Source organism: Suncus etruscus, chromosome 4, assembly GCF_024139225.1.
Source record: "Suncus etruscus isolate mSunEtr1 chromosome 4, mSunEtr1.pri.cur, whole genome shotgun sequence".
NCBI lineage: Eukaryota > Metazoa > Chordata > Mammalia > Eulipotyphla > Soricidae > Suncus > Suncus etruscus.
In genome coordinates this window covers 115121863-115144159 of record NC_064851.1, presented here as the reverse complement: position 1 = coordinate 115144159, position 22297 = coordinate 115121863, and the positions used below count along the sequence as shown (strand labels likewise).

At 36.1% G+C, this 22297-nt stretch overlaps 1 protein-coding gene across 1 annotated transcript in view; it reads left to right on the top strand.

Moving 5' to 3' along the window:
- GALNTL6 (polypeptide N-acetylgalactosaminyltransferase like 6) overlaps positions 1–22297 on the top strand; it is a 756971-nt gene that overhangs the window by 654609 nt on the left and 80065 nt on the right. The window contains exon 8 of the mRNA XM_049772673.1: positions 12340–12447. Coding sequence (XP_049628630.1) covers positions 12340–12447 — 108 coding nt within the window. The remainder of the gene's footprint in view (positions 1–12339; positions 12448–22297) is intronic.

Genomic DNA, 22297 nt, shown 5'->3' with positions numbered 1-22297 from the left:
GTGTGATGTTGAATAGGAGTGGTGAAAGAGGACATCCTTGTCTTCTGCCAGAATTTAGAGGGAAGGCTTTTAGTTTTTCTCCATTGAGGATAATATTTGCCACTGGCTCATGGTAGATGGCCTTAACTATATTGAGAAAGGTTCCTTTCATTCCTATATTGCTGAGAGTTTTGATCAAGAATGGGTGTTGGACCTTATCAAATGCTTTCTCTGCATCTATTGATATGATCATGTGATTTTTATTTTTCTTGTTGTTGATGTTGTGTATTATGTTGATAGATTTACAATGTTAAACCAGACTTGCAATCCTGGGATGAAACCTACTTGATCATAGTGGATGATCTTCTTAATGAGGCATTGAATTCTATTTGCCAGGATTTTGTTGAGGATCTTTGCATCTGTATTCATCAGCGATATTGGTCTGTAATCTTCTTTTTTCATAGCATCTCTCTGGTTTAGGTATCCAGGTGATGTTGGCTTCATAAAAGCTATTTGAAAGTGTTCCTGTGTTTTCGATTTCATGAACGTGTCTTGCCAGAATTGGTAGTAGTTCCTCTTGAAAGGTTTAAAAGAATTTATTATTGAATCCATCTGGGCCTGGGCTTTTGATTTTGGGCAGATATTTGATTACTGTCTTAATTTTCTCAATAGTGATAGGGATGTTTAGATATGCTAGATCCTCCTCATTCAACTGTGGAAAATTATAAGAATCCAAGAATTTATCCATTTTTTCCAGGTTCTCATTTTTAGTGGCATAATGTTTCTCAAAGTAGTTTCTAATTACCCTTTGAATCTCTGCCATATCAGTAGTGATCTATCATTTTTCATTCCTAATACGAGTTATCAAGTTTTTCTCTCTCTTTCTTTGTTAGTTTTGCCAGTTGGCTATCATCTTGTTTATTTTTTCAAAGAACCAACTGCTCTCAGCTTTGTTATTTCTATCTGTTTCCCTATTTTTGTTCCTTTTGTTGAGCACTTTCTAATTCTATCAGGTGTGTCATTAAGTTATTCAGGTATGCCCCTTCTTCTTTACTGATGTGTGCTTGCAAAGCTATAAATTTTCCTCTCAGTGCCGCTTTTGCTGTGTCCCATAGGTTCTGATAGTTTGTGTCTCTATTGTCATTTGTTTCTAAGAAGGTTTTGATTTCCTCTTTGGTTTCATCTCAGATCCACTGGTTATTCAGTATTAGGCTGTTTAACTTCTGTTTTTCTTCTGTGTCCCTTTGTAGTTCACATATAATATCAGGGCCCTGTGGTCAGTGAGGGTAGCCTGCAAAATTTCTATCCTCTTGATATTATGGAGGTATGTTTTATGTGCTAGCATATAGTCTATCCTGGAGAATGTCCAATGTACAATAAAGAATGTGCATTCAGGTTTCTGGGGGTGGAGTGTCCTATATATATTTACTAGGCGTCTTTCTTTCATATCTCTTTCAGGTCTAGTATATTCTTGTTGGGTTTCAGTCTGGTTGACCTATCAAGTGTTGACAATGCCATGTTGAGATCTCACACAATTATTGTGTTGTTATTGATATTATATTTTAGATTTGTCAACAGTTGTATTAAATAATTTGCTGGCCCCTCATTCAGTGCATATATGTTTAGGAGAGTGATTTCTTCCTGCTGTATGTATCCCTTGATTAATACAAAATGTCCATCTTTGTCTTTTATAACATTCCTGAGTATAAAGTTTGCATCATCTGATATTAGTATGGCCACTCCAGCTTTTTTATGGGTGTTCTTTGTTTGGATGATTTTCCTCCTGCCTTTTATTTTGAGTCTATGTTTGTTCTAACTATTCAGGTGTGTTTCTTGTAGGCAGCAGAAGATTGGATTGAGATTTTTTGATCCATTTAGCCACTCTGTGTCTCTTAACTGGTGCATTTAGTCCATTGACATTGGGGGAAAGATTTGTCCTGGGATTTAGTGCCATCTTTATATTGAAGTTTGGTGTGTTAGTTTCGTCTTAAAGTAGGTCTTTCCGTTTTTCTTTTAAGACTGGTTTTGAGTCTGTAAAGTTTCAGAGCTGTTGTTTGTCTGTGAAACCATGTATTCTTCCTTCAAACCTAAAAGTGAGTTTTGCTGGGTGCAATATTCTAGGCGAAGCACTTATTTCATTGAGTTTTGTCACTATGTCCCACCACTGCCTTCTGGCCTTGAGTGTTTCTGGTGACAGGTCTGCAGTAAATCTCAAGGATGTTCCCTTGAATGTAATTTATCTTTTAGATCTTGATGCTTTCAGAATTCTGTCTCTATCTGTGAGATTCGTCATTATGACTAGGATGTGTCTTGGGGTGTTTTTTCTGGAGTCTCTTTTAGTTGGTACTCTTTGGGCATGCAGGATTTGATCACATGTATTCTTTAGCTCTGGTAGTTTCTCTTTAATGATGTTCTTAACCGTTGATTCTTCCTGGAGATTTTCTTCCTGGGTCTCTGAGACTCCAATGATTCTTAAGTTGTTTCTGTTGAGCTTATCATAAACTTCTATTTTCATCTGTTCACATTCTTTGAGTAATGTTTCCATTATTTGATCATTTGTTTTAAGGCTTTTTTCCAATCTCTTCTGCTGTATGGAGTTGTTATTCATCTCATCTTCCAGTTTACTAATTTTATCCTCAGCTGCTGTTAACCTGTGGGAAAGCTCATCCATTTTTTTTCTTCAGTTCAACTACTGAGTTTTTCAGACCTGTTATTTGACCTGAAATTTTAGTTTGGAGTTTTCTGATTTTCATCTTCATATTCTCTTGATTCTTATTAGTGTTTTCTTCTATACTTTCTTTGAATTCTGTGAATATCTTTCATATTGCGACTCTAAACTCCTTATCTGAGAGACTGACTAGTTGGTTAACCATGTTCCAATCATCAGAGTTGCCATCTTCATTCTCTATGTATGGCGCTGGCCTGCATTGTTTCCCCATTGTCACACTTGTATTGTGGTTTTTTCTATGTGTTGTGGTTGTATTCATTGGCTAAGTAATGTGCGCGGCCATGTAGTGAAGTGGAGCTGCCGCGCACCTCTGGCTCCTCCCTTTCTGGGCATATCAACTCACCTCCAGGGAAAGCTAGCTGTCTGCAGATGAAGCCACACACAGGAAGAAATCAGGCCGAGAATGTAGCACAGCACAGGAGACAGAGAGAGGCGCTGGCATCAGAGCTCCAGCATAGTTCAGTGGCTTCTCTCTCTCTGGGCGTTTCAACTCACCTCCAGGGAAGGCTAGCTCTCTGCAGATGAAGCCACACACAGGATGAAATCAGGCCGAGAATGCAGCACAGCACAGGAGACAGAAAGAGGTGCTGGCATCAGAGTTCCAGCAGACCACATAGACTTCTGACCCACTGAACTATGACATAACGAGTACATATTCTTTTTATTAGAGATAATCTTTTATTTTTCAAAAGAATTCAACATGGATTTACTTTTAGAGTTAACATTTTTTGAATGTTAAATGATGTTAGTCATTGGCCAAGATCCAATAGCTATGAAGAAGTAGAATCAATACTAGAACCCACTGAATATGTAATATACTAAAATAATACAGTATAGAGTGCCTTTCTCCATAATTTTAAAGATATTCTCAAATTTAAAGTTGAAACAGAGTTTAATATTCAACAAAATGAGAACTAATGTTTTTGGGAACAGAAAATCATTTTCTGGGCTGATAAATCTTGTCTTGCTAATAGGGAGTGAATATTTAGGCATGTACACGTCCCAACTCCTATTTCTTTTTTCATAGTATTAATTAGTATCTTTTTTATTTTTATTTTGATCATATTGGCTTACATATCTTTCACAGTAGTATTTTAGGTACATATTAACATTGAATCAGGGGAATACCCATCACCAAATTTGCCCTCCCTCCATCCCCATTTCCTTCCTGCAACCCATATCCCCACCATCACCCCCCAGGCTGCTAGAGTAGGTGGTCCCCTCTTTGTCTAGCTTACTATTAGTGATCATATATCTGTTTGGTCCTGATACTCTCCTTTGTTTCCCTCTCTATTTGAGAGGCAGAGCTGGATAATTCGAGTTATGTGGTTTTGTTTGAAGAAAAAAAAAGCAATAGAATGGGGTAAAATAAAATAAAATAAAATAAAAATAAATTAAAAATTAAATAAGCTGAAAATGGGCGGAGTCCTTCTAGAGGCTTTCAACCTCAGTTTGAGAGATGACATAAAAAGGTAATTGATGACCGGCACAGGCCTCAGAAGAAGGGCATCCTGAACCAGAGAAGCTATCTACAAAACAGCCAAGTTTTTTTTATAACAACATCTGGAAGAAATCCTCTACTAGGGAAGACCCTACCACTGTTCTGACATTGACCTGCTCAAAAGAGACTCAAAAGAGACTTCCCTTAACACTAAGAAGACTTGACAACAACAACGACCTGCTTACAGGACAGGGCTCTCTGCAATGCCCTTTAATTGTGAGGTAAAATGAGAGAATGCTCTGCACCATCCTGACTGCAATGTAAGATATGCAGATTTTAGGATCTTTAATACAGAAACATGATACCAACAACAGAGACTATGTGAAAAATAAAAGTGTAATGGCACTACAGACAATGACCTGGATTGGACAAACTAGTTTGCCTGGAGCCTAGAGTTGGTCTTATGCCAGGAAACTTCAGAGGTAGAGTCTTCTTGTATTTAGAAGAGCTATTGTCCTTTGAAATGAAAAAAATAAGAGCCCCAACAACAGAAAACTGACTTTGACAACTGTGACTGAACACAGCCTACCTTGGGACTAATAAGGAAAACCCTACCCTAGGCTGTAGTCCAGGACACATAAAAACAACAACAACAACAAGATGTCATTGCAGAGGTCCAACTTGGACAACAAAGACTGAGCAGAACCTTTGGATCCATAATATCCTAGGCTTCGGCTTAGGGAATGAATGAAACTAGGGAGCAAGTGTTATAGAGACTAAACACCACAACAACGATGGATAGGAACCTCTAGAACCTAGAGACTCTATCCTAGACTCTGACCTATAATCTGCGCAAATACCAAGATTGCTAGTTACAGTGGCTTGATTTTCTCACACACAACTGAGAAGAAATTTTCCTGGCATCAAAAAAAGCCTTTGGGATGGGGTAATGAGTATATATGGAGCCAGGGGTTGATCCCATGATGGTATGCTTCAAGGATGGAGAAACCCTGAATCTCTTAGGCCACGGGAATTCCCTTTCTTCCCCAATGCTTACTGTGCCTATGCAAAAAAAAAAAAAAAGTGGGGGGAAGGCCAAACCCTGCCACTCCAGCACCCATACTTTTCTTATTTTGTTTTGATTTGTTAGTTTTTAACTTTATTTTCCTTCTGTTTTTTCTTCCACTTTTCTCTTTCTTTTTCACTCTTGTGGTTATTATTTAGAGATTTATTTTTATTTTTATTTGCCGGGTCCATTTTTTTTTCTTCCATTTTTCTTTTCTTTTTTTTTTCTCTCTCTTCTTTCTTTTTTTGGTAGTTGTCACCAAATATTTTTCTCCCTTTTTTCTTATCCTTTTTATCTCCAATGATGGTGGAATGGATGCTCAATCTATAACAAGCTGTAAAGTGGAGACCAGTTGCACTAGCATTCTGGGGGGTATGGGATGCATACTGGGAACAGGGGCAGAGGGAGGAGAGCACTGGTGGTGGGAATGCCCCTAATTCATTGTCACTATGTACCATAAATGATGCAGTGAAATATTTGTAATGCACTTTGGTCACAATAAAAATTTAAAAAACATTAAATAAAAATAAAAAATTTAAAAAAAGGTAATTGAGGGACCGGCCAGGTGGCACTAGAGGTAAGGTGTCTGCCTTGCAAGCACTAGCCAAGGAAGGATCATGGTTCAAACCCCCAGCGTCCCATATGGTCCCCCCAAGCCAGGGACAATTTCTGAGTGCTTAGCCAGGAGTAACCCCTGAGAATTAAATGGGTATGGCCCCAAAAAACCAAAAAAAAAAAAAAAGGTAATTGAAACACCACAACAGTAAGCACTACATCAATAAAGACAAGCACCACACAATGGTCTCGGTCCTGAAATCAAACCATGCTGGAGTGCAAAAAGAAAGAGAAAGAGAAAATAAAATAAAATAGGCACAGTAACTATTAGGGATATTATAGAGGGAACTTTCTATAGATATAGATATAGATATAGATATAGATATAGATATAGATATAGATATAGATATAGATATAGATATAGATAGATATAGATATAGATATAGATATAGATATAGATATAGATATAGATATAGATATAGATATAGATATCTCCCTAGGAGATACAGGGTTTCTCCACCCCTGAAGTATACTGTCATGGGATTAACTATAGACTCCTTGCATTATCATTTATGCTCTCCTCAGTGCTTTTGTGGTGTATGGAAGACTTCTGCTTTGTCATGTATGGTAAAATCAGACCTCTGTATCTAGAGATCTTGGTGTCTGTACAGCTCAAGGAATGGAGCTTATGATGAATTCTTTCTTTGTGGTTCTAGCAGTTCTGCTCCTTCAGTGTCGTTTTAATCCATCTTGGTAGTCTTGGTCATTATGCTGCTCCTAGGATGGAGTCTGGGATAGTCTTTTGTTATGTTTCCGGAAAACCCGTTCAGTTGCGATTGTCTCAGTCAGACCTCTGGAATTGGAGATCTTGTTTGTTGAACAGATCGTAGACCAAAAGCAGGCTAGAGCTTTTTGTTGTTGTTGTTGTTGTTGTTGTTGTTGTTGTTATTGTTGTTGGTCCCGGGATGTGGAGTACATGTTCTTTTAAACCACTAAGTTTGCAGAAAAGTATTACTCACTAGTGGGAAAGTGATGCTGAAGTCTTTAAACGAACCATAAGAAAGATTTCTGAAAAATTTAAAGCCAATGACAAGAGAATCGATACCCAATCTACAACAAGTTAGACACAGAGGGGACCATTTATACTAGCAGCCTGAGGGGTCAACGAGGGGACATGGGATGCATGCTAGGAACAAGGGTAGAGGGAGGACAACATTGGTGGTGGGAATGCCCCTGATTCAATGTCACTATGTACTAAAATGTTACTGTGAAAGATTTGTAATCCACTTTGGTCAAAATAAAAATTATTATTAAAAAAAATACAAAACTCAACCATAAAAAATTTTTAATCATGTTACTTAAATAAAGCAATTTATATATATATATAAATATATACATATGTACACACACCATTTTGGTGTATCATTTGACTATTTCTCTATGTATTGGAAAGACCATGGAAATTCATTTAACTACCCTGGCAAATACTCGCAGAAGTATTCAGTCCACATTTACCTATTTCTAAGTAATCTACAAGATCACAAAAGCCAAAAAGTAGCCTCAGGCAAAAAGATAGCAGGCGTTAACCCAGGTCTTAGCCTAGACATCTTTAGTCCTTCTTGAGTATCTGATCTCCTCCCAAATTTATTGGAACAATGTGATCCCCCTTTACATGGTAAACTAAATAATTTGTGTCTACAAATCCCTATGTCCTATCTGTGACCATATAAAGACATCTTTGCCTTGATACTACTTACCTATGATCACAAAGAATTAGCATTTGATTATATAACAACTTCCTAAAATTCTCTGCCTATTTAAAATTTCAAAAGAATAAAATGGAATATCCTTTCAAATAGCTACATTTATTATATCAATGTATTATGTTAGAAGAAGGGCTAGAAGAATAGTACAGTGGGTAAGACACTTGCCTTGCATGCAAACAAACTCAGTTTGATCTTTGGTATCCCATATTGTCTCCCAAGTACCACCAGCAGTAATTCCTGAGTGCAAAGTTAAGAATATCCCTTGAGCATCATTGGTGTAGCTCCCCCAGAATCAAAATAAATGTCAGGAGATATTTGAGGGGAAACAGATTAATAGAGGAGGGTTAATGTTTATAACAACCCCAGAAATCCTGATAATATCAGTAAAGTTTCTCTGGGATTGCTTCACTGATTGGCCCGGTTTCAGGAAAAGGGTAATATACTATATTCTACCTACCCAATTCTGTTCTTTTTTTTTTTTAATTTGTAATTTTATTTTAGGAACCATTTTTTACAGTACTACTAATGGGTTTCATGCATACAACATTCCAGCATGACCACTGTTCTCCACTAATGTCCACTTCCCTCCCCAGTCCCAGTGTCCACACCACCCCATCCTATAATTCTCCATTTTCCCTGCTATGAATGAATTTTCTTTTACATAGATGGACCTAAAGATAATCATACTGAGTAAAGTTAGAAGGAATGACACAAATTTAGATTGATTTCTCTCATATCTGAGATATAAAGAAACATAGCAATGAAATAGCAAATATCCAAAAGCAACAGACAATGAGAATTTGTCTATCCAGTTTTTGGCAGTCAGGCCCCATTCATTTAGAGATGTTAGTGTTTCATAATGCCTAAAATGCTCTGCACATTTTGTGAGTCTCTTAGATCAAAAAGAAATCATAAAGAAGGTAGAAAATTCCAGCCTTATTTTGGCCCAGAGATGATGTTTATCATTTTTGTTCATAATATGTTAGCAAGAAAATGAAATATTTACAATAAATAATTATATACAATAAGTATTCACATGCAATAAATATTTACACATGACTCCTTGTAAATATCGTCATTCAACACTAGCAACTTCTCAAAGTCAGACCTCATATGTGTCAGTTGTCCCAAGAAACTATACCATATAGTCTAAGTTTGTAGTCAGCTCTTCTGTCTAGTTTTATATCATTACATCTGTGATATTCACACAATGTGGAGTTGCCTAATTCTTTAGAGAATATCTCCCTCATTAAACTATGTATGATTGTACAAAAGGAATGGAAAATTATAAACCATCAATGTGCCCAGGAAGAAATGAACAAGAAAATTAGTGAGTCTTAGCACTGTAGCTCCCACAGTAGAATAAGATCAAGTCTGTGGGTAGGTCACACTACAGATCTCTGTGTTCGCAGTTCACCCTCGTGGCGATTTTGCAAATAGGTAGTTTCATGATCACTGCTGCATAACAAAGAACTGAAGTGCCTACAGGCATAAAACAACCACTTGATCTGAGCTCATGGCTTGTACAGGCTCCAAATTATGGAAAGCACAAGAGGATAGTGTATTTCTGCTTTTTGATATACAGAATATCAGCTAGAGGTAATGCAGCAGCTAAGGGAAGGCATAATTTTGAGGAATCTTCATTTATTTTTTTAATAATTTTTATTGTGATCAAAGTGAATTACAAGTTTTTCACAGTAATATTTAAGGGATATAGTGACAATGATTTAGAGCCATTCTTACCACTAGAGATGCCCTCCTTCCACCCCTATTCCCAACATGCACCTCAGACCTCCCCTCTTTGCCCCATTATCTGCTAGTGTAACAGGTCCCCTTTGTGTATAGCTTGCTGTAGATTAGGTTATCAGGAATCTTCATTATCTCAGGCAACTGATGCTGGCTGTTCTAGAAAACAAGAGGCTGCTGACTTAAGTCTCATACATAGCATCTTATATGGCCTGGAAATTTCACAACAAAATAGTCTCAGGAGTCAGATTTTTTTTTTCAAATGGAAACTCAGAATTGCAACAAAATTGACTACCATTGTGGATGGATTGCCTTTTAGGCTCTAGTCTCCATTCTTTTGCTATTTTGTTCTATCAATCTAAGAATTGCAAGGCCACCCATATTCAAAGATAATAGACATAGGCCCAAATGCTAAGAAGGGATAAAGATCACATGGTAGAGCAGCATGTGCAGTGGTGGGTGCTCTTATGTCTGACAGTGAAAAATAGGATATTCCATTTATGCATCTGAGAACCACTAAATGTCCATGTTGGAAAAAACTGTGTACCTTATAAAATAGGTACCAGCAAACTATGGTCTACTGCCTATATTTACAAATAGAGTTTTATTAAAATTCAGCCATGTCCTTTTCTTAGCAGAGTTACCTTTGTAGTCTAAGAAGCTCAAAGCTACTGTATGTTTATTGACAATGTTTGCTTATTTTGTTACAGAAGCTATTTGTTTAAAATATTAGTACTAGGGAAGTCAACTTATTCAACTTCTATAGTTGACTAGTAATATTATGGCTTTGAGAAAGTTACTTTCTTCCTAGATTGCCTTACTCCCCACCTACATTATTAAAAAAGTAAGTATACAATCTGTCATTTGAGCATAAAATGAAAAAGGACAGAATGAGCCTTGATAAATGCAAGCTCGTATTATTAGAATTACCTTAACATTTCTTGTAGCTCAAATGTCTAACCAAAGTTTTATGCCTGTCCCCAGAGTGGCATCTACTTAAGATAGATTTCAGCAACAAAAACATATCTATATTTTTCTTCATTCTGTCTACAAGAACATTCTTTTTTTCTACTAAATTGAAATATTTCTTTGTAGTTCTATCCTACTAACACTACTTCTGTCACCCTAATGTTCTACAAAAATCTCTACCAATATTGAGTTCTATCAAATATTTGAAATGTTTCACTGTACCTCATCAAAATCACGTCTCTACTTCCTAAAATTATTTATCTTAATACATAGGAATTTAACATGTTATAAACTTGGTATACAATATAAAGATTGCATACCTTTCTAACTTTATTTTATTTACAAGAAAAGAAAGAATTTGTCTAGAAATTACCTAAGATTTTAGCCAGGGTAATACCCTTATTCCCCAAAATTTCCACCAAATGCTAATGATGCATGTTCTGTGTTACTAGGTTTTCTTACCCCAGATTGCACTAGAAAAGTTAATTATTTTTACATCCTAGAACAAGTTCTTACTCTTTTTATGCTTAATTTTATAGGGTTGGTCTCTGAAATCTTTCTGATTAATGACACTGAAGTTTAGAGTGTTCTCTGTCACTACTGACTATATCTCACCCAGGCATACTTCTGTTTGTCTTGGTACAAAACAATAATCAATAACTCATCAACCTGAAATTGATGACCATGATTTGTTTAGGACTCACTAGAAGCAACTGAGTATTATTATAATAATTACCTTGTGCTGCCATTTAACCCGGTAACCATTTATTTTTGCCAACCTTGCTTCTCTTAGTGAAAGAAGAATTAGAAGCAAATGTAAGTTAAGAGAGAAACATTTCCCATTTTCTTTTTCACAATCACATTTTGAAACAAGCCATTCATCTATATTAGTCCAAATACTCCAGAGAAACAATCAAGAAAAGAAAAAGAGACACATAGTGGAGACATTATTTTCAGGGAATCGGCTCATGTGATTGTGGGAGGCATGATAAATCCAAAATCTTCCAGTTAGCTAAAGACCAAAGGAAGAGTTGCAGTTTAAGTTCAAGGTACTCAGGTGGCAGAATTCCTTCTTGCTGTGGAGAGGTTAGTCTTTGAGCTATTAAGATCTTCAGCTTTTTTGAACAAGGTTCATTTGCATTATTAAGTGTAATCGGCTATGTCATAATTTCCACAAATTGAAATGTCCATCTCAGCTGAAAATAACCTCGTAGAAGTTTACAAAATAACGTTAGACCAATATCTGGGTCCTGTGGTATGACCAAGGTAAATACACCAAGCTATCACAGTATCTAACTCTTTTTAACCTCATTCTTGCAATGACAATAACTAAAAGTGTAGCCTCCATGAAGACGGAATTTATGGTTTGATGATTATTCATTCTGTAATAAGTAGTCTATTCTTTAAATCATGATTGAATGGGTGTTTGTCGGAGTAAGAGGCCATGCTAAAAGAGGACAAATTATTTGGTGTTGCTATATATAATAAGCACAGAACCTCAACACATACCTTGAATTTTATCCTGAGTCCACACCACTAACCAATTATTTCAGTGCCTAAGAAAAGATCAGGGGGTGGGAAGAAATTAGAATGCAACTATAATTTTTAAAGTAAATTATCTTGAAAGTTTCAGAGTCTTGGTTACAAAATTTAGATAAAACTGAGTTTTTATATTCACTTACATTCATCTGTTTTAGTAGTTCTACTTTTATATTTTAAATTTTAAATTGACATTGGAGTTCCTATATTCTTTCTTCAAGTGATTTTGCAAGCTTGCCTGAACAAATTCCTATATAAATAAGCTGTCTCTAGCATTAAATAGTAGGTCCATGCAATATTCATGATCAATGAATACTTGAATTTTTTAAAAGCCATTGTTTTACAGAAATTTAACTTTAATGACATAGTATCTAGGTTCTATCATTTTATTAATTTAGGGGACTTCCTTAGCTTTGAATTGTTTGCTTAGCCATTCATAACAAATAGAAATGACTGTTTTAGGTATTTGAGTTGCTATGATATTTCCCTAATTCCCTTTGTATGAAATTTACTGTTCTCTTTTCTATTCTTTTAAATGTCCCCTCTTTAGGTGTGGATGTGTGGTGGAGAAATGTTTGATGTTCCATGTTCTAGAGTTGGCCATATCTACAGGAAGTATGTCCCTTATAAAGTTCCTTCTGGGACCAGTCTGGCAAGAGTGAGTAACTGTGGGTATGCTGGGCATGAAATGACTTTCTCTGGGCACAGTAAAATGTCTCATACCTGTTATAATTCAAGAGACAGTCTGACTAAATTCTTGACCAAAAATAAAACTCTACCACTTGCTATTCCATTTGGCAATCTTTTAGTAAATAATTTCTGTATTCCTCAAAATTGTATTTTTATTCCACAAGAACATTCTTTATGTTGCTTTATTTTTTTGTTTTGGGGTCACACAACTAGCTGTGCTCTGGGCTGACCCTTGGCTCTGTGTTCAAGAATCACTCCTGACAGTGCTTAAGGACTAGAGGCAATGCTGGGGATCAAACCTGGGCTGACTCTGTGCAAGACAAGTTCCTGAATAAACCCTGTCCAATCTCTCAGTCCCATAGGAAGCACTGACTATTATATTAATTTTTGTTAGTATTTGTTTCAAATACTTTCACATACTTCATATTTATTCTTTATCAACCTGAGCTTGGTATTCTTACCTCTATTTTGTATGTGAGAAACTGAGGTTTAGCCTGGTGACTTATTCCTGTTAACATTCAAGATGAGTAGCAGAGGAGGAATTTACGTTCAGGCCTTGGAAACAGGTCTCCAGTACTTTCTTGCACCTGGAGTGCAGTAGAACACATCCATAGTCTAATGACTGAAGAAACTGGGGGAGAAGAAGCAAGACTAGCTCATTTGTACCTAAAGATAGTTCTGTCTCTTCCTCAAAATTCCCAAGTTGACCAAGTTCAAGATATTTTTTTTAGATTGTTTTGAATAAACTGTCAATGGGCTAACTGCAAAAATGCTGTTCTGCCTCTTAGAATGTTTCCACTTCTATTTGGGAGAACTAATGCTGATTACATCTGTTTCTTCAGAGTCAGGTTAGATTCACCACAATTATGCACCGGCTAATAGTGGGGCATTTTCAGATGATCAATCCAGAAAAAGGCTGATTTATCACACTTCCTAGTACAATGCTCTCTCAGGAATCTAATCCTGAATTATTAATTTTGGTTATTTTACTGATAGACTGTCATATAAAACTATTTTATACAGTGCTCAATAAGCTCACTTAACATAATCCTTTTAAAAAATAAACTAGTTCATTAGGATTTATTAGAATATTAATCTCTTCAAGGCAGAGATTTTTTTCTGTTGTTAGTCTACATCAGTACCTATCACAAGGCTTAGTAAGTAGACAACAAAGAACTAATTACTCAGGAAAAACCAAGACAAAAAAATGTTCCAGCTCATTAAAAAAATGTAAATATTTTAAGTAAATATTTTTTGTTTGTTTTGGGCCACACACGGTGACACTAAGGGTTACTTCTGGCTATGCACTCAGAAATCACTCCTGGCTTGCGGGACCATATGTGTCAACAGAGGATCTAACCACAGTTCGTCCTAGGTTAGCGCTTGCAAGGCAAACCGCTCCAGACCCTTTTTTTTTCTTTTTTTGAAAATAAATATTTTAATAAAATAAAATTTCCAATGGCGTGACTCTGTTTAGGAAAGGGTGAATTCTTCCTTTTTCCTTTTTTAAGATGATTTGCAAACAGTTCATTTTTCTCCAGGTGAATCCTTATTTCATTTCACAAGAGTTAGAGTTCATAATAATGAAATTACATACTCCTTGAAAGAAAATAATCCTATTATCCCCTCCTCTTCAAGAAATTAAGCATACATTAATAACATACTTAAATAAATAGCTATAGAAATAGAATTGTTGAGGAAAGTAACCCATTACCAAAATCAAGGGGTTATTAAAAGCTGCCTCTGGGATAAGATCTATGAATTTTAAAATCATCGAGGAACACAACAAAAATTTAGGAAAAGGTAAGTGATGGAACAGTTTTAAGCACACATCACAAATCAGTCATGTGAATATCATAAATTATAGCAGCTTAAAACATCCCAAAGATAATTATGATCTGTTATTATTCCTCACTAACTCATAAACACATAAATCTGTACCCAAACCATAGCACTTATTTATATGATGAATTGTGTGGATGCTTTGTTTATAATCAATGTGGAGTATAAATTTGGGGTAGGGTGGGGACCAGGAAGAGTTGTTCTGACACAAAAGGGTTCTGTATAAAATAATAATAATACAATTAATTATATATCTTCAAGGAATAAATTAAATATTTTCCCAATAAATAGAAAACCATATATAAAATCTGGAATATATAAAATCTCCAGCCAAAAGTGAGTGTTTGTTCAAGTGAGAAAAGTTCACAATTCTGGATTTTAATCTTTTCTACTTATTTCTATTTGAGGGCTCTTCCATCTTATACCTCATACCCCTGAAGAGCTATAACAATCAGAAATTCATGAATATTGAACTTCAACTGTCACTCTCAGGAATATTTTATGATTTTTAATTTAAAAATATATTAAATATATTAAAATAAAAAATAATTTGAATGTTCTGTGAGCAAATCTCCACTACTTATTTTCCCTACATAATTATCCTTTCATCAGAAATGATGAGCCATTGTGAAGAAATTTCAAAGGCAGGGATGCCTTGACTCACTAGTAGCTATTCAGCCTCATGAGGAAATGAAAACTTGACTCCCAAAGGCTAGCTTTCTACATTATAAAGTTTGCTTAATTCTTCAAATATATGCATTATTTGTTGATAAAACTATGTACACAAAATTCCAGCCAGGCTATAAAAAACACAAAAATTTATATAATACATATAAATATGTGAATAAGCTATAAAACTCTAATACCAGTGGTTTTTCAATAATGACAACAGTTGCTGATCCTTAAATGTGAAAAAATTGAAACCCATTGTTCAATCAGTGCATGGCTGTGTATTCTGGAAACAAATTCAAATAATTAGTTATTGAGTTCATGGTGTAATAAGTATTACAATCAGGTTGGAAGATTTGGGAGCAATTCATATAGGAAGCCAAGACAGGACTACAAAGAACATCCTCAGAGTAGTGTAGAAACAGATATAAGTGGAAAAGAGGCATTCTCAACCTGTTTACAACTCTCGCTGCTTCCAACCTTCTTTTCTTTCTGTGGTCAGCCCCCACCCTGAATGTCTCCCTGTGTTCTACCAATTGGCCCCATAGTCTCATGTCATGGCCCCACTATTTAGACAACTTTTAACTATGATACCCTCTTGAAATATCCTGGGGACTCATTGGGGCCATATGACCCCCAGTTTGGGTAAAGAACAGCAAGAGAAGACAGCTATGGGCATCCATAGTTATGGAACTGAGAGACCCTGAAGGATCAGTTTCTTAGTAAAATGAGTGAGGTCTAGAGAAAAGCCACAAACTCAGGCCCAGTGGCCAAGTCAACCTGAGTTTTAGCCAGATTATGACGATAAGACAGACCTTAATATCTTGGAACTAATAGTTCGAGATAACAGGAATGAGTCTAGACTGTACAATAATCTATATAGAATAATCAAATATTGATAATGTGAGAGAAGAGTTAATAAATTTACCTGGAATGAGATGCCATGTCATATCTCTTACTTATAAATAAACCAGTTTCTAAAACCTATACTATTATATTATAATAAAAGGTATTTCTCAATAGATATCATTATCTTATGTCTAAAGTGACATGGTTTATATTCTACATGAAAATATTGTATTTGAATGGGCCTGCAGAGGCTATTGTGGTCTACATAGGTTACACAATAGTTTTATTCTGTTTGAGCATTACCTTAAGTTTTTCTAGCAGAATCCAAAAACTGATGATAATTTCCAATGACTATTAAATTGCCACCTCAAGTGAAGGTTAAGTGTGAGTTCCAAAGACAGTAGTTGGCTTTCTTTTTTCCATTGTGAAGTGGATTTTGCAAGATACCTTTCTTCCGGTATCACATTCATGGCAATACCCACCAGCCCTGTTGGCTGCTTAGATCTTCATAGATTATCTTAGATGTTTAACTTTCCACTGGAGTAAAGTGGAAGAAGGTATCTAAAGAAGGAAATGAAGGAGAGAAGGAGGAAGTGGATAATGAAGAAGAAAAACAGGAGGGAGAGGAAAGGAAAGAGGTGAACTTCACTGCCAAAGTCAAGGTACCCTAAACCAATTAAGTGTCTCCTCTTTGTTCACCATGATGTCACTCATCCCTGCCTGAAGTCACTAAAATAGACCAACACAATATCTGATGACTGCTTTTGCCTCTCCCTTGTTTGTGTCAAAAATATTTCCGTGGAGGCAAAGCATTAACAAGCCCAAAATGACTAGTTTGATATCTGAAAATAAAATCACCAAAAAGGCTATAAAGTCTGGTGATGAATGGGAAATCTACACTCTCACAAATTGACCTTTCTCCCGCAATGATCGTAAATCAGTTCATGCTCATAAAGCTGCCCGGCAAATAAGAGCCAGAGCATGACAGCCTGGGCCATCCATGGCAGCAGCACATCTTCTCCTGCTCTCAAAACAGTGAAGTTCAGAGATTTCATTTGAAACTACCACTGAGTTCAGGGACAAAGTGGCCTATCAAGGGCTTTCTCCCAGAAAATCAGAAACAATCAATTTCTCAAAAAAAAAAAAAAAAGCCTCAAAAAATGCCTGAAACTTTTGTTCAAAAGAAATTCCTCTGTGAACAATAAGTATCTCTAATTCTTTCTTACATTTTCAAAAAAAGGTAAAGACACTAAGCCCAGCCAATATGTGGGACAAGAACCAAAGATGAGTCACATTCCACAATTATGTTTGCAGAGGAAGCTTTGTCTTCAATAAATTTAAGCATCTTTCAGGCTTATTAATAATAATAATCTAGAAGTAAATAGTTATTCTCCACAAGAATCTCCCTAAAAATATTCCCAAATTTGGCATGCTTCAATAAAAATGCTTCAACAACTTCTTAAGGGATGGCAAAAATCCTTCCATGTTGTGAAAATAAATGTCATTGCCAGACTCAAAGAAGGCTTAAGCTAGAGAAATTCTTCTATAAGTATTTTTCATGCACCTAGTAAGTGCCAAGCAGAAACATATAAAGCAATGCTATTAGGTCTTTCCAACCAAAGTAAGCCATTCCTTTTTTATGGGGAGTCACTTCATCCAAGGACATGAACATACACACACACACACACACACACACACACACACACTCACACGATAAATCTGGCACACAATACCAGGAGAGCACATACATAATCATTCTTTAACAAAAGCCCTTTTGAACTCTGGGTATTTGATGTTTGCTTTACATATGTGGCAAACAGGCAGTGAAAAAGTAAATTTCATCTTCCAAGAGAGTAGATGAGAAAACATGAAGCACATATTTATTTTTGGAGGCTTTAACCTTTACCTGCTTCCTTATTTCCTCAGCTAGTGATATCCAAATTTTCTTAAAAATCCATAGACAGTTGACTCTTAATCAACTCAGGGGCCAAAGTCATAGGTAATTTGCTCATTTGGTAATTAGCATGCAGTTTTGACTTCTCCCAAATTTAATTTCTAAGACCCTGTGGTTAGTTAGAGGTCTAATTGTCTACATAAGCACTTAATTAACACATACTGTTATGTAATGTAAGCTATCGTTTTACCATGAAATAAGATAGAGAAAATAAAAGATTATTTGAAAACCATAAAGAAGAGAAAATACCTTGCAGTTTTTTAATATTCTACTATATTTATTTATTCCTTAAGTGTATATCCTCTCTGTATTAGAATACCAACATAGAGAACTAAAGAGATACTACAGCTGATAAGGTGTTTGGCTTGCATATAGCCAACCTGGTTTAATCCTAGATACCTCATATGGTCTCTGGTGCTCCAGCAAGAGTGATTCCTAAAGCACAAAGTTAAGAGTAAACCCTGAGTACTACCAGGTATCACAAAAATATATATATGTATATATACACACATCCATAAATGCCCTTATGCAATTCACATTTCACTTAAGATGCATGTTCTTTTAGATTCAACTGTATTTTAATGTATTATTTAACAACATAGCCACATAGACTTAAGCAATAGGAAGATAAATCATAGCATTTCCACATCAGACAATAACAAAGAAAATGAACTACAAAATCATGGATATGTACACTCTTTTGCCACTCAAAATTATCATTTTAAAAATTACATGAAGTAAAGACATGATTTTGGGAAGGAATTCCCTACAAAACATTTTTTAAAGGACCATTTTGTTTGGATTCTTCCTAACAATCTATTTTTTCTATCAAGTTCAAGTTCTCATAATTGATATCTTCTTTCCAACATTAAAGAATTTTCTAAATTTAATTTTAACATGCCTAATACTTTCCCAAGTCTTAATTCAGCCCTGACTTGTGAATTGAGTGTTTTTGAATATAAAACAGTACTTTGGGGCTGGAGTGATAGCACAGCAGTAGGACGTTTGCCTTGAACTAGACTGATCCAGGACAAACCTTTGTTCAATCCCCAGCGTCCCATATGTTCAATCCCCAGCGTCCCATATGGTCTCCCAAGCCAGGAGCGATTTCTGAGCACATAACCAGGAGTAACCCCTGAATGTCACAATGTGTGGCCCAAGAAAAGCAAAAAACAAACAAACAAAAAACAGTACTTTAATGGAGTCAGACTAGTAAAACATTAGTCCACTTCTATCACACTATCAAATGAGCACCACATTTGCATTTTAAGCCTATTGGAAGATTTTATAGATTACATTCAGGAATTTTACTGTTACTTGAATTAATTACTTTCCCATTCTCAGTGAAATTGAAATAGGATCTCGGCACTTTCCAATGGTACCTTTTCCAGTTTGTTTTGGTTATTCTTTGTTCTGCCTACAGAACCTTGGCATTTCATGAGGTTAGTTAGCATTTATATAGCTTTCTCCTTTTTTGTCAAAGCACTTAAGAAACAAACTACACGGTGGGCTCATTTTGTGGGCTAGGGGAGTTATAATTGCATTTTTATCATGATTCCCATTAAAGGAGAACATTTTCTTGCATTCACTGAAAGAGAAGGCTTGCTTCAGCAAAATGGACTCCTGCTGCTACAAAATTAAACTGCTAAAACTTAAGCAAATTAAAATATTTCAGTTTACCATAGTCCCCAGAATCAAAAAAAAAAAATTGCAGTTCTTCCAAGAGGGAAGAGGCTGACAACTCACAATTCTGCCTTGAAGGATTCCAATCTGATGTAAAAAAACACAGAAGCACCTGGGTGGGAGGGACTCATTTTGTAGAATTAGCTTCTTACCTCAAGATGTGAAAATTCACAGTGACAATATGCCTGGGACCTCTGCTTCCCCACATCTTGTCTAATCACCCTTGTTTCTAAAAGTTTATTAGCTCATGGCAAGAATTTCATTTCCAACACAAATATATCTCCTTTTGATGGCATTTGAAGTAAAAAAAAGTTCCAATTATAATTTTAAACATGGAAAATTAATCCAAACATAAATAGCAAGTTGGTGGTGTCTGGATTCTTCTGGTATTCTTTCTTTTTTAAAAAAGAAAGTGCTTTATTTAAGCACCATGATTAAAAACATGTTTGTAGCTGGGGTTCAGTCATAAAAAGAACACCCCCTTTCACCAGTGCAACCTTCCCACCACCAATGCCCTCATCAACCTGAACTCACAACCTCAGCTAGGGGGAAGGAGGAGAGAAGCTAAAACTAAGGGCCTCTGCTAATGAGCCCACTGTATCCTTCACTTATATTTTCTGTTTTTATGTGGTAAAAAACATGCACTGGCAAATGTCTGTGAAACAGAGTTTATGTTTTGAAGGAATTTCTTTCAAAAGCAGATACAGATATAATTCAGAAAAACAGTAGAATTCATTGCCCTTGCACCTGATTTTCTATCAACATTGGTCCTTAGAATCTATTTAAAGCTCTATCATTGAAAGGAGTGTCAGCGGTGATGAAAATTATGGATAGTGCTCAACATGTGTTATATGCAATAGTCATTGAGCATCACTCATGATTTGCTGCTTCTGCTTGTTCTCACACATCCCTTCATTACCACTGGAGAACCCCTCCCCATTACCACTATCACCCCTCTTCTCAGTAGAACCAGTCATTCCTAGCTCATGGCTGCCTCTGGAGAAAGCAGGACTCCAACTTCGAGTGCCAGACAGAGCTGTTCAACTTACTTGAACATGAAGAGTTTTCTTCAGCACTTTCAAAACCTCTGAGTTAGCTCCACTTACACAGAATTTTATGGAGTCAATCATGATAAATAATTCCATCATATTCTATCTCATGTTCAAGTTTCCATTTAAAGGAATGAGAAAGGCAAAACAAAATGAGAACAGAAAACTTATATCCACTTCTATCCCATTATCCTTTTTTTTTTTTCAGTTTTTGGTGACATTATAAAAAGCCATGCAAGTTTGCACCTCAACCTTGGATGACTTCTTTTGAGTGATGTCATAAAGATAATCGATAGACTCTGTAGAGAGCCCTGTTTGGAAAAATCCTGAGTCTTGCTACTGTTAATTTTGTGAGACAAGTGTGAATCACCTTGGAAGATCTTCCAGGCCCATTAAAGTCTTAGAAAAACAGTTTCCCAGATCAAAATTAGACTAGACATAGAAATTCAAGCCAGATTTCCCAGCCAAACTACTCACAAATTCCTGACCCTCAAAAACTATGAAAGATGCCTGGCAAATGTTAAGGGGGTTCTCAAGCTCTGGTAACAATAGAGCACCACTGGGGTTATCTTGTAGCTATGTGCACCCCAGACTTAAGTAGTTCTTTATAACAGGCCTTAGACTTGACCATAAGATCCAATTGACCAAATGTCTCCAGGAGTGTCCCCATGGCCCACCTGAGCAATGTTGAAATCTCCCCTCCAGTGAAGATCTAAATTGAAGGATCTATATTACCAGACTCACAGATGTTAGAAACATACAAAAACCAAAAGGTAAGGTGAACCTAGCTGAAATCCTAAACAAAGATGTTCCCTTGACTTCCTCTTTCTGGTAACCTCTTCCTTTGATATATAAAAGCACACCTGGGTTACAGGATCTTCCCCACCCTGAAGAATAAAGAGAGAGCAAAAGTAAGAATAAAGAGAGAGCAGTTCTGGCTTTGGGGGGTGCAAAGAGAGCACATGGAGGAGAGATGACAAAAAGACTGACGCCAATAAATCTTGTGCTCAAGGGCTTGGTATTATTTCTCCACTGCTACCCTGCTTCATCAGACCCATCTGCCTAAGGAGTTAGAAACACAGTGCCTGGGGCAGACTCACCATTCGTGGAGATTTTTATTTTACACCAGAACAGTAGATATTGGCAACAGATAACTCAACAGAAGAAAATAAAAAGTCCAGGAATGAAACTTTATATATGATTGAAATGTTTCTTGAAAAAAAATAGAGGAAAAAATGAGGTTAGAAAAATATTTCTTAAGCAAAACAATATAAGAAAAAATTTTAAAGCTATCCATCAATTTTACTATGCCGCTAAACTTCCTCCACAACAAAAGAAAATCTTGGTTAAAAAAATTTAATTGAGCACTGTGGGGCCAGAGAGATCATACAGCGAGTAGAGTGTTTGCCTCGCACACAACCCACCGATCAGGTTCAATCTCGGCACTCCATATAGTCCCTCCCAGCCCTATCAACAATGAAATGTGAGTGAAGAGTGGAATAGTCCTTGAGCAAAGATAGGTGTGGACCCAAAACAAAAACAAAAAATAAAAATAAATAGAGTAGTGGTTGCCTGGAGATGATAAAGATGCCAAGGAAAGGAAGCCAGAGAGAGATTTCAAAGAAGCTTCTGAAACAATTTGGAGATAATGTGTCCTTTCATTATCTGATTACAGTGATGAAACTTTTTAATATTACATATGTCAAAATGTACCCAAATTGTATATTTTAAATATGAGCCATTAATATACATCAGTTATTACTCAATAAGTT